The sequence below is a fragment of the Ahaetulla prasina genome, chromosome 5 (assembly GCF_028640845.1).
Source record: "Ahaetulla prasina isolate Xishuangbanna chromosome 5, ASM2864084v1, whole genome shotgun sequence".
Lineage (NCBI taxonomy): Eukaryota > Metazoa > Chordata > Lepidosauria > Squamata > Colubridae > Ahaetulla > Ahaetulla prasina.
Genome location: NC_080543.1, coordinates 106,811,768 through 106,828,524, shown reverse-complemented (window position 1 = coordinate 106,828,524; position 16,757 = coordinate 106,811,768). Strand labels below are relative to the sequence as shown.

General features: G+C 38.9%; 1 protein-coding gene across 7 annotated transcripts in view; it reads right to left on the bottom strand.

Moving 5' to 3' along the window:
* Positions 1 to 310: 310 nt before the first annotated feature.
* Positions 311 to 16,757, bottom strand: part of FARP1 (FERM, ARH/RhoGEF and pleckstrin domain protein 1) — a 162,575-nt gene continuing 146,128 nt past the window's right edge. For 6 of the 7 annotated variants that reach the window (XM_058185564.1, XM_058185566.1, XM_058185567.1 and 3 more), the window contains 3 exons: positions 14,437 to 14,544; positions 5,061 to 5,212; positions 311 to 3,475 (listed from right to left, as the gene is read on the bottom strand). In XM_058185564.1, the coding sequence (XP_058041547.1) occupies positions 3,394 to 3,475; positions 5,061 to 5,212; positions 14,437 to 14,544 (342 nt within the window). In that variant the 3' untranslated portion in view covers positions 311 to 3,393. Of the gene's footprint in view, positions 3,476 to 5,060; positions 5,213 to 14,436; positions 14,545 to 15,925; positions 16,062 to 16,757 lie in introns of those variants that run through there. The other variant, XR_009155366.1, reaches the window with a different exon arrangement.

The window sequence follows — 16,757 nt, the reverse complement described above, 5'->3', positions numbered from 1 at the left end:
TTTAGCCATCATGTGACATATGCAATGAAGACCTATTCTTTGATCAGGCTCTGTTTACTTCTGTAATTCTGCTGTTTATAACCTGCATACAGTATATTTGCTTATGTCGGATATCAACCTATTCTCAAAACCTTGTATGTTTCATGACACAGAAATAAAGAAATACAACCATTTTGATATGTCATTGAGCAGCGTATTTATATCACATACTTTACAAGAAAGTACACTTCAGAATTTAGCGACACTTAAAGGGAAAAACAGAATCATAAGCTATTGTGTTATTGCAAGTCCAAATAGTGTTATGGCTGCAGTGTTCTGGAAGAACGGATGTAAATGCTCTTATCAAACTGTTAGTTGTGTGCAGACGGAAATATTACCTAAGAATTTTGAGTGCTTTTCCCGTCATAGCTAGACTAAACAGAATTACAAGGGAGGTATATACTTTTTGAATAATCAGTTTCAATATAGGAAGTGTCATGCATATATGACTAAGTCTAGACTAACACCACATATGTGCTTATCAGTTTTGCAGTCAGTCAGCAAAACTCACACCGTATCTTGCCAAACTGATGAGGATGGCTTGTGTCAGTAAGGACTTGTTTAGTTTCTTTCTTTAGTAATTCCTTTATATATACACATATATACACATGTATGTATGTATGTGTATATATATATTTATTTATTTTCAAGGAAATATCAATGCAATTGGCACAAACTGTTTCAGTTAATTAGTTTTAATTATTTGAAACCAAACATAGACATGTATAAACCACGGGTGTCAAACTCGTGGCGTCACGTTGCCATCACGTGATCTTTTGTGACATTTTTCCCATTCATAGAGCTGGGGTGGGCGTGGCCTGCGCATGATGCATCCGCAGGCTGCCTGTTTGACACCCCTGGCATCCATATCATAATCTGAAAGGTATAGTTTTGGAGTAAAATGGGGAAAACCTTTATATCCACTTTCAGTGCTGTTACTGCTTTATTTAGGAACATTGTTTAAAAAAGGAGGTGTGATTATTATATTTTGTATGGAAATCTAAATAGCAAGAGCTGAAAGCAAAAATTGTTATAAAGCAATGTTCCCGCAAGAGGTCTCTGATAGATAATAGAAAACAGTGAATAAGCGATTTGTGCTCACGGTATTTATACCCTGAGGGACAGACAGTGGCAAAAGCTGAAAACTTGTGCCATCCTTGGCATTAGAATACTGTGACTTCCTAGGAAGCAAATCCAGCTCCTGAATCCAGACCATTACAAACCTTGCTGAACAAAAAAGGCACAAGCTAAAAGCTGCAGCTACGGTAGTAAATAAGGAAGATGGTCATAAGTTTGCATGATGATTTTATATGACCCTCAAAATTATATGCAAAACTTTCTCTAAATATAGTTCCAGCTGTTTTGGGTTTTACTTCTTTCTTCTCCCAATCTATTTGTAGCTGTTTACTTCTCTAAGAAACAAAAGAAGCTGGGCAGGTTTCAAAGAGACATAATGAGGTCAGAAGCAGCCTAGTTGATTTGGTTCATCTTCTTTCCACCACTTAGAAACAAAACAACAATTAAAAAGGAGTGGTTCTTTTTACAGCAACAAGAATCTACAATCTTCCAGGATTCAGCTTCAATCTCATGGCTTCGCTGGAAAAATCAAACCACGGCCTTGGGGGGGTGGGAGGGGAAGAGGTGTTGGAGAGAAAAACCTTTGAACCAATCCTGGATTGCAAAATGGATGTTGGGATATGTAGGCCAAAGGAAGGCTCATGCATGTGGCTGGACAACTTTTCATGGACTCATTTTGATGAGCTTAAGTTGCCTAACTCAGCTGCACATATATAAATTATGTGTTATCAATTATGTTTTGTAAATGGCAAGAAACAAACATCCTCAAAAGAAACCCTCAAAGCTATACAGTGTTTAAAGCTGTTGAGGTATTTTATTCCCTTTTCAGTAAGCAAATCTTAAAACATGTTTATACAACAGAGCCTCTATATTTGGCAAACCTGCTCTTAAAGCAAGAGATTGATTGATATGGCAGTAACCATTTCTCTTAATATGTGTGACAAATGTGCTGGGATTCATATTACACCTAATAATACACAATAAATCTATTTCAACTGCTGGAAAGTGTATATTCTCAGTCAAATCTTTAGAACAGCCTTTCTCAACTTGGGTTCCATAAGAGGTCATTATTATATGAAAAAAATACTGTTTTTAAAACTTTGTGTGCCATTAAATGCCAATAGTCCCAAAGGTTGGAATTTTTATATGCTGCAACTCAGCTTGCTAATCATAGTAATGTACCATGAGCTTTAGATAGTACAATTTTTATGCAATGGTTCTCTGAGCCCTGAAAATTATTTCAAGGCTTCCTCCAGAGGGAAAAGTGGTTGAGAAAGGCTGTTTTGGACTCTTTAAATTGGGCTGGACATTGATTAAATGAACATATTTAAGGCTATCTAATTGCTTCCAAATTTGTACAGACAAAATATGAATTGATTTATAGTACCACTTATAAAGGTGCAGAAGCACAGAATATATTGGGACAAAACATTACAGAAACAAATGTTTCCTTTGAAGAGATGCACCTGCACCTGTTCTTATTGAAACACCAGTTTTCTGACAAAAAATTAATGCCACAATCCTTGTAGAACACAGATATTGACATTTTGTTACACAAATTATTTATACCATCTTAAACTTCCTAAGACATCGTTACGAGTATTTCATGGGGTAAAATATGTAAACTGTTTCTCAGGCATGATTTTCTATCTCAATATGAATTTTCATCAGAAAAAAAGCAGGCAAACCCATCTGACAGTATAGGAAGGAAATATTTCCAACTTCCAGAAGTGAGATGAATTGAACAAACTACATATTTGGCTGCCAGTTTTAATTCTTACAAGCAAACTGTGTAGAAACATCAAAAATAAAAGAACTTTACCTTGAAGATTTATGTTGAGGTGGTGAAGTGAATAAAAGAGAAGAATAACCAAAACAAAAATCAGTCCAAAACTCATTTTGAGGGTCTGTATATTAAAGAAGAGGCATCTTGTTTTCAAGGAAATACAAAAAAAAAGGAAGTTGCTAAAAAATTGGTCTATATATTTCAGGTGCAAATTTTTTGAGGCAATGAAATATCTTTTGGCATTTGGCACTCCAAGGGACAATATTTTAATACTGGCACAAGCTAAAAAACCACACTAAAGAACAAATACAAGACATGAAACCCTCATGTGGCTGATAATAGTAAACAAACCTGCTGAGGCATTATTTCAAAAGCTGATCCAAAACATTTTTAATAGATTTGTGTTTTACTAAATCTTAAAAGGGGAAAGTAAATTCAAATATCCTCTAAAAAGCAGCAGTTGCTGGAATGAACCGTTTGGAGTTCAGCCATCAATAAACATGGGATTCTTCATGACTTAATACACGGACCCGTGAGGCTGGGCCTGTAGCACTTCGGATGACCTCCATCCACCTAAGCAAGAAGAAAGACAAACATCAGGACTTGCTACACTGCACAGGTGGGAAGCTTTTCTGTTGTGGATGTGGCTTCACAGAAGATGTCTGCCTATTAGGTGAGTTTGGGAGAGCTCAGTAGGATGGGAAAAGGGAAGGAACAGATGGCTCTCGTCCTGTGCAAAACACGTTCTTCTTTCCCAATTCTATTCCACTCTGTTTTTCCAACAGCTGATCTGGTTGGCCAGAATGGGATGGAGTTGGGGAAGAACAATGAAGATAACTTCCCATAGATTGCCTTTTCCATCCTAATAGCCTTGTTAAACATTAAGAGGACCACAGGGGGATACAGGAAAAAAAAGTGAACCGGAATGCCAATCTTTGTTCCACCCATTTCAGGTTCATCTCTCTGGGACAATCAACTAGGCATGGGAATTCTGATGGGGTCTCATATGGGAAGAGCTTAAAACCTCCACTTTGAACAGTGTGATGGCAGAGGGAAAAAGAGTGTAGTAGTGGTTTCATGCAAGAGGTTTCTCGACCTCAGCAGGATTAAGATGTGTGTGCTTCAACTCCCAGAATTCCCCAGCCAGCATTTAAGTCCACACACACACTAAAGTATTTGGAATTTGAGAAATACTGCACTCAATCGCCATTTGTAAACTAAACTTTACCTATATTAAAGAGCAAGACACATTCATTTAAATGCATTTTGCTACAGAATATTTAGGTTTCACTATAGAAAGTTTGAAAATTTACAAAATTTACAAAGACCAGTACCAGTACCACGTTTTTCACTTTCTTGTTAGATGGAAATAAGTATTCAGATTGTTAATGTTCTTGGCTGTTTCTTACTCTTCCCTACCAATCCCATCCCAAATAATTTCTGTCCTGCACAATCAGATTTCAGTTTGCACATGTAAGTAAACAATCTATGGGACATAATATCCTAAATGTACATGTCTGGGTTAAAAGACAAACTAGCTTAGATCTAAATCATGCACAGAACATTTTGTTCACCTTTAGTATGAACTATATAACTTTTGCTTCTCAACAAAAATAAATCCCTTCTAACAGCTTGTGGGGTATGAGAGGCCTTATACAATCCTGGGTGAATAATTTGCACACATTGCAAACATGATACATTCTTTATATTGATTTAGTACTCAAAGAACTATCAAGTATTTGGGGATTTTTTAAAATTACAATCCCTACTCTCCATTTCAAAACTTTAGATACCTCACATTTCAGTTTCACATTTTGATATTCTTTCACAAGATGTTACCAGATTTTAGTGCTTTTTAAAATGCTTGAGACATCTTGTCTTAAGAGTGATGTAAGATTTTGGAAATGATGCATGAGATTAGGAAAATAAAATGTAATTTTGTAATCTTGGAAAATTCCTGGATCTAGACTGGAAGAGTCTGCACCCAATTTACCAGTACATTTTGCAGGGAAATTTAAAAAAAAAATATTTTAGCTCCTTGACAGACCTCATGTTTTACTTAAATTGGCTGGATTATAACTGTACTTATTACCCACCCATTTTTAATGATAGAATTTAACAGCATAGTAGGTAGTAAAATTATAGTAAACAAACATACCTTTCAAATGTATATTCATTCTCCGCCCTAAAATAGTACACATGGGATTTGAAGTGTAGCTTAAAGACATAGTCTTTATTAATGTTCTCAGATTCAGAAGGAATGGTAAGAGAATAGCCCAGCAGAGGAAGGCTAGCTAAGGGATGATTGTCCTAAAAACAAGAGGCAAGAGAGGTTGTGGCAATAGCAAAGGCCCCGCTTCAAAAGTTTACAAAACTGCATGCAAAGAACTTCAAAATTATCTTCCTACCATCAAATCCCAGTATGTTTCAAGCAAAAGACAACCCAGGAAGGTCCTCCCCCAAAAGACATTGGCTTCTTATCTTGCACTGTACACATGCTTAGGGGTTGGAAGATTCTCTTTCCTTAGATTTTTTTTAATCACATCTTTTCTTTCATGTACAACTCAAGGCAGCAAACATGCCAATTCCCCTTCCTATTTTCCCCAGAAAAACAACCCTGTTTGATGAGTTAAGAACGAGCAACTGGCTCAAAGTTACCCAGCTGTTTTTTTCATGCCCAAGGCGGGACTAGAACTCACTGCCTTCTGGTTTCTTGTCCAGCACCTTCACCACTACATTCAGAGCCCAGTGAATGAACGAAGGAATTTACATGATTTATATGATTGCTCATCTCACACAGCTGACTCTGGGCAGCACTCAAGGATAAAACAAAGGCTCTGCTCATAAAAATCAACAACAGCAGAGTTTACCTAACCTCCTAGGGAAACAACAGGGTCTTTAGTGCTTTTCAAAAAAGTTACTCTCATGTGCAGAAGGCTGTCTCTTCCCCATATTCTGTATCTCACTGGAACTGAGAAGAGTTTCTGTGTAAGGGACTCCACACAAATTGCATCTAAATGGTAATCACTCCTGGGACAATTATTACACTCCCTGTAACATGGTGGCTGGAAACATAGCTTCTCATTCGCCTTGTCAGCTTTGGAAGCCATACTAGGCTGAAGGCTTCCACACAATACCACTTTCTCCTGTGTGGGAAAGTAGGGGAGCGGAGTGGTGGTACAAGGGACTATTAGACATAACAATATTCTTTCTGCCGGTCAAGGTCAGGCTGAGCTCGCATCCGGAGAAGGAATGGCCAGAGTGATGTCTTGAATGGGATGGTTGAAGATTGGAGCATGTGATCGGCAGAGGGGTCATGAGGGTGGGGATTTGGTAAATTTGATATTATATTTGTTTGCGAAACATGGCTGAACTCATCCCTCCCTGACTCCATTATTTCAAACAAAGAGTACTGTTCTGTCCCCCGACCTCAGTCCGGGAGGCACGTGAAATGACTCAATTAGCCAGCAATTTAGTCCACGGCAGCTATCAGCTCTGGCAGCAAACCAGCGAGCGTATGCCAAGGTTTTCTTTTATCTTCCTTGATGCCGGCGTGTCAACCAGGAAGTCAGGAACAAACAGCAATCCAAGCCAAATGCTCAGTCAAATAGTTCAGCTCAAGTTTTCTCCAGTCAGTTTGATTTGTCCGTCACGAAGTAATAGAGCAGCCCCTCCTGTTTTTATACCCTGTGGAGTGTGGCTCCGTGACTCAGCACTTTCTAGGCCTGCTCGACCCCTTCTTCTGTTGTTTTCGCCTCTCTTGTCTATGAAACCTGGGATCTAACCAGGACTGATTGTCCACAGCTGGGTCTGGAAGCATTGCCTGGGCAGGGGAAGATACAGGAGACAGAGGCCTCGTTACTTCCTCCACTTGGCCTGCTTCTGGCTCCTGGAGCTGAGCCAGAGAGGCCGGCCCTGCGGAGGGGAGCCCTGACGGCCCTTCCGCCTGAGTCACTCTCTGGCAGGGGGCCAGGCCCGGGAGTGGGTGGGCTGGAGCCACAACAAGTATCATGTTTTTCGGTCAGATCGCGAAACCCGCAGAGGAGGTGGAGTGGCTATCTTTTACAAAAAGTCACTGAATCTAAAAATGTGAAGTTACACATCAACTTTCTCTTCCTGAAACTATTGTATGTGACCTGTCCCTTAACATCACACTTAGATTCTTACTATATTACAGAGCCCCTGACTACGACATAGCTCATGCAAACAAGTTAACCACACTGCTAACATGGGCTACCTCTTGCCCATATCCTCTCATCTTCCTGGGTGACCTTAATCTACCTTCTATTAACTGGATAACAAATGAATGTACAACTGAACCCATCCATACTACCCTATACAACGCTGTTACAAACCTTGGTCTAGAACAACTAGTAACTAACAATACAAGACTCAACAACTGCCTTGACCTCATCTTCTGCAACAACACAAACTCAATTTATGGACTACAAATAAAAGAACCCTTTTCCAACAGCGACCACAGCATGATAGACTTTTGTCTCAAATATACGCCCTTATATAAATCGTCATAATAATGGTATTCCAAACTACAATTTCCAAAAAGCCAACTATGACCTACGACTTCTCATTTCTTGACTGGCATAATCTGTTCTCAACCTGCATCACTGCAGAAGACCACTATAAAGTTTTCCTACTTGAAGTCAATAGAGTCATTAATCTTTACATACCACAAACCACCACCAAAACCAGAAAAAACAAACTACCCATATCAATAAAAAAGCTTCAATCCAAAAAAAAATCCCTCTGGAGAAGAAACAAAAAGGGCTATGTAGCAAATTTCAAAAACCACTACAGAAATATATGCAATCAAATAAAAACTGAATGCACCAATTACCACACCAAGCAAGAAGAAGACCTCTTGCACACAAATTCCAATCGTGCTTTTTATAATTTTGTGAACAACAAACTTAAAGACTCGAGATCCATCCCACCACTAAAGGATTCTAATGACAAAGAATATAATGATGAAACAGTTAAAGCAAACCTCTTCAACACATTCTTTGGCACAGTCTTTGTTAACAGTAATGACTTATACCCGACATTCCCCAATTGTATCAACAATGAGTACAACGACCTAACACATATAGATTTCACAGAAGATAATATTGAAAAAGCTCTTTGCAAACTGAAACCATCCCTATCTATTGGACCTGATGGACTATGTGCATACTTCTTAAAAAAGATTTCCACTAATATAGCAGAACCCCTAAGCATAATTTTTGAAAAAGCTTTCACGACCAGTTCCCTTTCCAAACTTTGGTCACTAGCCACAGTCATCCCTATCTTCAAAAAAGGAGACCCCAGCCTAGTCAAAAATTACAAACCTATCTCTCTTTGCTGTGTCACCTGCAAAGTAATGGAATCTATCATCAACCAATCCATTACCCTCCATCTAGAAACAAACAACCTACTCTCTAATAAACAATTTGGTTTCAGAAAAAATTTATCATGCTATTTACAACTTCTTCACTGCAAAAACATATGGACTACAAATCTTGATCAGGGCAAAGCAATAGATGCAATCTACATAGACTTCTGTAAAGCTTTTGACTCAGTAGTACATGATAAACTTCTCCTAAAACTAAAATCCTATAGCATCTCAGAACCCCTCCACAATTGGATAACAGCTTTTCTATCAAACAGACAACAAATGGTCAAAATTGGCAATGCTCTATCAGATCCTGTTCCTGTTAAAAGTGGAATTCCCCAAGGAAGCGTTCTTGGACCAACACACTTAATATTATACATTAATGATCTCTGTGACCATATTATAAGTAATTGTGTTCTCTTTGCTGACCATGTCAAACTATTTAACACCATCAACAATACAGCTATCCTCCAAAAAGACCTTGACTTTTTATCTGAATGGTCAAAAACCTGGCAACTCCAAATCTCAACCAGCAAATGCTGTTTTACATATTGGAAAAAAAACACCAAAACACTAAGTACAAGCTTGAGGGACATTACCTTACTGATGACCCTCACCCTGTTAAAGATCTTGGAGTTTTCATATCAAATGTTCTAAGTGCCAAAACCCACTGTAACTACATCGCAAAAAAGGCCTTAAAAGTTGTAAACCTAATCTTGCGCAGCTTCTTCTCCAAAAACACTACGCTATTAACCAGAGCATATAAAACATTTGCCAGACCAATTCTTGAATACAGCTCAACTGTTTGGAACTCATACCACATTTCTGACATCAATACAATTGAACGTGTCCAGAAATATTTTACAAGAAGAGTTCGCCACTCCTCTGAATACAACAAAATACCTTATGCTACCAGACTTGAAATCCTGGGTTTAGAAAATTTAGAACTACGCCGCCTTCGACATGACCTGAGTTTAACTCATAGAATCATCTATTACAAAGTCCTTCCTGTCGAAGACTACTTCAGCTTCAATTGCAATACACGAGCACACAATAGATTTAAGATTAATGTTAACCGCTCCAATTTTGATTGCAGAAAATATGACTTCAGTAACAGAGTTGTTAATACTTGGAATACACTACCTGACTCTGTGGTCTCTTCCCAAAATCCCCAAAGCTTCAACCAAAAACTATCTACCATTGACCTCACCCCATTCCTAAGAGGTCTGTAAGGTGCGTGCATAAGAGCACAAACGTGCCCACCATTCCTGTCCTATTGTTTCCTTTCGTTATATCCAATTAATATAGTCATTACATACTTATATATGTTTCTATATTGTACAATTATTTCATGCTTATGCTTATATATACTGTGTGACAAAATTAATTAATTAATTAATTAATTAATTAAAATTAAATAAATTTTGGAGTTTGTATTACTGAGGGAGGAACCCGGATCCCCAGATTTGGATTTCAACCAACTGTGCCAGATTATCTATGTTAGTAAAAGAATTTTGAAAGATGTTTGCTTCGGAGTCTTTTCTGCAAGAAGGGTTTTCTGGAACGCTGACACTCCGGTTCTCTACTATATTTATTTTTGACCAGATGTGCAAGTGAAAAGGAATGGCTGCTCATCATTCTGTGGCCTTTAAGTGGTTATTTGTATGGAATGGAGAAGATGGTCAGAATATTCTATGGTTCATGGTAGACTCCTGGAGGACTACCTTCATCCACTGACAACTGTTCCTTATCTCAGTTTCTTGAGCTGATGCAAGCAAAGTTTCCATAGTACATATGAGTGGTCCTTGCGTATCAACTACTCACTTGGCAATCATTCAAAGTTACAACGGTGCTGAAAGAATAATTATATAACCAATTGATGACCATTTGTTACCTTTGCAGTATCCCTCATTTCATGAACACCATTACAGTCAATATGTTGTGTTCTGAATCTGACCTGTGTTTTTCTTTCTCCCACTATTTGAAGAGCAGGGAGATTGGAGACGAAGGGTTGCAAGGGAGTAAGCTGTTTGTTCTTCTACATCAAAAACAATGCAATTGTACTGGCAGCCTGGAGCTAGGACCCACAAATGCACTATGCAAACAGCTTGCAATATTTTCATGAAATCTCTTTCTAGCCAATCTCTTTGCTCTGCTAAGAAGGGCAGAGCAGAGAGATCAGAGAGTAAACTGTTAGCTCTTCTATACATGAAAAATAATGTGATGTATAAGTTAACAGGAATGTGGTCATGTAACTCCAATTTCTGACGTTCCCTACTTGTTTCCCAAAAGTAAAGTCGATTAGAAGCTGGAAGGAATTTGGTGATGTCCTCCCTTAATGACAAATGGGACTGTAGGAACTGCCATTGCTAAATGGCATAGATATACAATGTTGAATTTCATGTTGCTTAATGATGGGGATTATGGACTAGTAATGCTAGCTCTGCTGGGCTTGCTTCATGAAATTTGTACTATTAAGAAAACTCCACCACACATGCAATTTCCACAAGAAATCTCTGTCCAAGGGAAGTAATTAACTACAGCAATTCATACATTTGTGGCACAGTATCTTAAAGAGTACAGTAGTGGCCAGAATTGTGGAAACCTTTTGGGAAAAGTGTATTTTCTAAAACTAGCTAATAATGCCACTTTTTTGGGGGGAGTAGTACCATAAAATTATATATCAATGGAAAGATAATTCAATCAAGAATGTAATGCAATAACTTTTATGAAGGATTTGCTATTAGAATAGCAGTTACAGCATAAAGAAGAAAAGTGAAACATATAGAAAAAACGAGATATACAAAAATTATCACCATAGAAAAAAATGAGATGTAAAAAAATGATCATCATGTCAGTTAATCCTTAGTTGGGTAACCTTTAGCATGAATTATGGCCTTACAACGTCTTCCCATGGAGTGAACCAAGTCTTTTTGTTCTGCAGCTGCTATAATGTGAAACCAAGACTGAATGATTGCTTTTATTAACTGGGTTTTATTGCTGGATTGCTTCTGACTAACAAGTTTCTTTAGTCGGCTCCATAGATTTTCAATTGGGTTAAGGTCTGAGCTATTCCCAGGCCACTCCAACAGTGGAATATGATTATCCTGAAACTCAAAAAAAAAAAAGTGGTGTTATTAGTTATCAAACCTCAAAAATATACTTTTCCCAAAAGGTTTCCACAATTTTGGCTACTATGGTATAAGACAGGAAGCACATCAAAGCCATGGCAAGGAGAAATAGGGAGAGCACCATCTTTGTTGTGTCTTCAGCCCCCGAGCTGGGCCTCCAGGCAGAGAATGACTCAGAGAGTGAGAGGGAAGAGCCAACAGGGCTTCCCTCTGCAGGACCTTCCTCTCTGGCTCCACTCCAGGTCCCAGAGGCAGGTCAGGTGGAGGAGATGACGAGGCCTCTTTCTCCTGCACCTTCCCCCTCCCAGGAAATGCCTCAATACTCAGCTGCTGACAATCAGTCCTGGTTAAATCCCAGGCAGCGCAGAAAGGAGAGGCGGGAACAACAAAAGAAGGGGTGGGGCAGGCCTAGAGAGTGCTGAGTCACGGAGCCACACCCCACAGGGTATAAAAGCAGGAGGAACTGCTCTATAGCTTCTTGTGACGGACAAAAACTGACTCTTGGAAACTTTGGCTGCAATAGTTTGAGATTAAGACTTTGGCTTCTGTTTCTTTCTGAACTGCAATTACACTAGCCTGAGGAGATAGGAGAACTTGGCAGGCAATCGCAGGTTCGTTGCCAGAACTGATATCTGTCGTCAGAGTAAATTGCTGGCAGATATATAGTCAGCTCGCGTGTCTGCTTGGTTGTGGTTGGTGGGAACAGAACAATCTTCTTCTTGAATCTCCTCCTTAACTGACATCACAAGTATATTTGAAGATAGATGAATAAGGATTTTCTCAAAAAAAAAAAAGAGTGCAGGTGATTGCTCTGATCCTCAAGATAACGATGGTATAGTAATGAAGCAAAGAATTACATTGTCGTTAGACAGTGCACTAGATGAAAGAGGGCTAAAATAACATTATGAGGAGCCTCTGTAGGCTTATACTCTTATGTGTGATGCACAGAGTTTATAAAAAAACCACTGGATGGAAAAGAAGGCAAGAAGCAGAAAGAAAGAGGCTGCATTGCTTATTTTGTTCCCTCGTTGATTTTCTGTGCTCCATCTGCTCCCAATCTGTTCGGTTCCTCTGTTTTCCACACACAGCCATATCTGTGCCAATGTAAATCTGGACATCACGTTTCAACTGCTACTTTCTTACTATAAATTTAACCTTTTGCAGTAGCAAAATACCACACCAAGAATAACCTTCTCTTTTGAGGGCAAGCAGGAATGGACCTTTTTTTTTTTAAAGGATTAACAAGTCTACAAGTTAAGTAGAGGTCTGGACAGCAGATTTCTGTAGTGGTGTAGACTTCTGCAGATAAAAAATGGATTAGTTTTATCTGCAGTTATTAATCCTATACTTCCATTTAAACCCCCCAATTCTGAAATACTGAAGCATTTGGAATTCTCAGAAATCCATCAAGTGCCTTTGGAATAAACTTTAGAATTCAGTGCTGATTTTTCTCTCCAAATTGTTTATCCATAATTAATTATCCCTGCAGCTAATCCATTTTCTGTAAAATGCTTCATATTAATTAATCTCAAATATCCTTGGGTGTACCCTTCCTCAGAGAAATGAAATGTATGAACCAAAGCCACTATTAACAGAATAGCTGCTTTCAAACAGCACTCATGAAAGTGCAGAATTTCATTGCAGACATTTCTAATACAGGCTGTCCTTGATTTATGATCATTCAAACCACCTGAGTAAACAGTTCAACCATTCATTCAGCTAAGAGCCAGTTTGGGCTAGTAGTTAAGGCACCAGGTGAGAAACCAGGAGACTTATGAGTTCTAGTCTGACCTTAGTCATGAAAGTTGGATAAGTGACTTTGGGCCAGTCAGTCTTTCAGCCCAACCCAAAAAGATAAGGAAGGACATAAGTATGCTTACCACCTTGAGTTACTTATAAACAGTAATAAAAGCAGAATTAAAATGTAATAAATAAATCAGCAACAATCAGCAACTAAGTTACAATGGCACTGAATAAACAGTGGTTACAACCAGTACTTGGGAGTTCCAGCCGTCCCAACACCCCCATAGTCATGTGATCACGATCTGGGTACTTGGCAACCCCACATGCACTTATGACCAGGTGCCAAACGCAACGCAATGATCATTTTGCAACCTTCCGTGCTGGCTTCCTAAGAAAGTCTATGGGGAAGCCAGCAGGAAAGTTGCCAGTCACTTGAGGTAAGTCTTCCCACTTGTATACCCCGCCCCCAGATCCTCTGCAATTGCACTGCATCAGCCACTCATGTAGCCTGCATATCATCCCCAACCCACACTGCCCCCATGCACCGTCCCTGATTTGTGTGGCACCTCTTGCACACCCCTTGCACTCCTCCTGACTCTCATTACACCTCTTGTGCACCCTCTCATGAAGTCATTTATCCTTCCTGATCCAAAAGCTCTCACGGACCCTCTTATATCCTTCCCAATCCATGCAATGCCCCTCATGTATCTCTTGCACGTCACCTCACACTCTGCCTGACCCAGCACATTCCCTGACTCACACCATACCTCAGTCATCTTCTCATATCCCCTACCATCTTTTTTGATCCACACAGCCCCTCTCATTCTCCAAAACCCATGTGACACCTCTTGCACAATCCCTTGCACTGTCACACACACACACACACTCTCTGACCCTTCCCCATACCCCCTTGTTCCATCTCTCACTTGGCAACAGCCACTCTCCTGCCCATGAGTGAATTGCAGCTTTCTGCTGCCTTTCCCAAGACTGTTGGATGTGGGAAGCTGGCAAGAATTTGACTCCTCTAATGACTGTAATAACCAGGACTACACGGATTGCCATTGTTCAGTGATCCAGTCAGGCTTTGCAACTACATTACTTAGCAATGAAAATTCTTACCCCAATTGCTGTCATAAGTCAAGCACTATCTACAATTGCTGTCAAGGACTATCTATACTAGCTCTCCTGAGGCTAATCAAGCTGCATTTCAATCCTCTAATGTGAAAAAGCTAACATAAAGATTATTTTCTGCTTTCAGAAGAATCAATTACCTGGTGAGATTTGTAGAAAAACATGCAGAAGTTGGTGAACACCACCCAAAGCTTCTGCCACCCATTGCTGTTTTTGAATTTTCGCAGGAGGTTTCCAGAAAGTTGGTTCTGAAAAAAGGAGGGAAATAGTACAACAAACGAAATAAAATACACGAAGATGGTAAAACAAGCTGATGGAAAGCAGGCAAGACTCATGTAGAATGGCAGTTTTTTTCCCCGGCCTAAATTGGAACAGTTTATTTTTGTCTGTTGAAAAACGGTAATAGATTGCACTTCAAGTTTCTGAACTGTTTCATTCAGTGAGGTCAGCTTGTAAGTTGAGCTAGCAAGAAATAAATTATCTGCTGTTACCTTATTAGAAGCCCCACTCAAACTGAGGTGCTATTGGCAGACATGCAATTTTCTTGACAAAGTTAAAGAAGTATTTTGCCCTTGCCCTTTTTTCCAGAATGGTCTCTTGACTTCCTGGCTTATGTTCTAGGCCTGAAATTCCTGGCTTCCAACACTTCCAACTAGTTACCAGGACTGCTTTGCTCCTGAGCTCAGCAAAGACTAGCTAAATCCAGCCACTTGCTGAAGCAGATTTGAGGTCAGAATATTTAATTTTAAGGGAGTGTGGCTAGAACACAATTTTACTATAATTCTAAATCATAATTCTTTCTGCTGGTGGGGAAATTTTATAAAGAATATTTCACCCAACACCACTATATATTGTATTGACTGTTTCCTAATATGATTTGATTGCTTATTTGTTCCCTATGACTATCATTAAGTGTTGTACCTTATGATTCTTGATGAACGTATCTTTTCTTTTATGTACACTGAGAGCGTATGTACCAAGACAAATTCCTTGTGTCTCCAATCACACTTGGCCAATAAAGAATTCTATTCTATTTAAAAGGGTCCAGAAAAATGAATATATTTCTCTTAAGTCATCTTTAAAAGGTAGCTTAATCACAATAACTTAAGCCCCACTGATTTTAATAGGTAAAACATAGGTAGATTATAAACTTGCATAAATGAGAGGCTTTGCTTTGAATTAAGTTTTTGAAAACTTTTTTTTGGTGTGAAATAGTTAAATTAAGGTGCTTTGGATTCAATGTGTGTCTATCATATATTTGAAAGAAGCTAGATGCCAAATATCAAACACATCCAATGATTATGACAAAGGGGAGATAAACCCACAGTTTAGCTTAAAAACAATCAATCTTGCTGAACCTTTGTTCTCTGAGTGGAAAAGTTTTATTATCCCTTTTTTTTTGTTCTGCTGGAGGTTTAGCACCATAATGAACTATGCTCTTATCAAAACAGCTAAAAGGAAACACTATTGCCTTCCAAATTGTCAACAGGGGCTAACAAGCATTTTACTGTTTTTTGAAAGTTTTCATTTTGACCCATTCCAGTTTCAAAAAACCAGACAGGATGTGTGTGTACTGGGCTACCATAACACACATGTAGTCCTAATTCTCCACTTTTTGATTTTGGTTACCTCATTTTCTGAAGGGTATCATAAAAGGACAGGCTTTGCATTCGGTACCAGCAGACATATGAAATGGAAACAGGCCGCTGATCACTGATCAGTCCAACAGGTGGGGAAGGACAGTCACTGACAGTGAGAGGGTCTTCTACCACAAGAAAAAGAGAAAGAAGGAGGGAAAGAAGGAAAGACACAGAGAGAAAGCATAAACTATAATGCTGATGTGACATTAAACACAGAATTAGGAAAGTATGACTGTAACTTGCTGGTCATGGGAAAAGCTGTGGAACTAAAGACAGATGTGTGAGGGCACATGGATCTGCTTCTAGGTTGTTTAATGTGATAAACTCCAGAGTGGGTGATCTGGCTGCGACATTTGATCTCCAGAGGTGAAATATTAGAATGATTCTGACAGAACATGCAACACACACTCTCAGAAGCATTTGTATTTGGAGGGAACTGCAACCAAGTATGTCTGAATCCAAGGGAAAGATTTAGTTCTTTAAAAGTTTTACTTTTAAATCTATAGAACCTTTTATTCTATAAAACCAAGGCGTGTTTATCCAATGTATTCCCCGATGTAGCCAAAACAACCTAGAGGCATTCCTTTGGAAATGGGTGTCTGCAGGTACCTTTAAAGAAGCTAAACCAATTTCTAATTTAAATGAAATGCTATGTTATTTTTTCCTCTTGAACTCAATTTTATAGAACGTGTATGTGCTTCAGAAGACCTTTTTCCTTCTACTTTTCAATAGAGTTGAACGGAGCTGTACTTTATGAAGAAGAACTGAAAGCAAAACAATAATGATGATCTCCACAAATACCCCCTTTACCTTTGATAAAA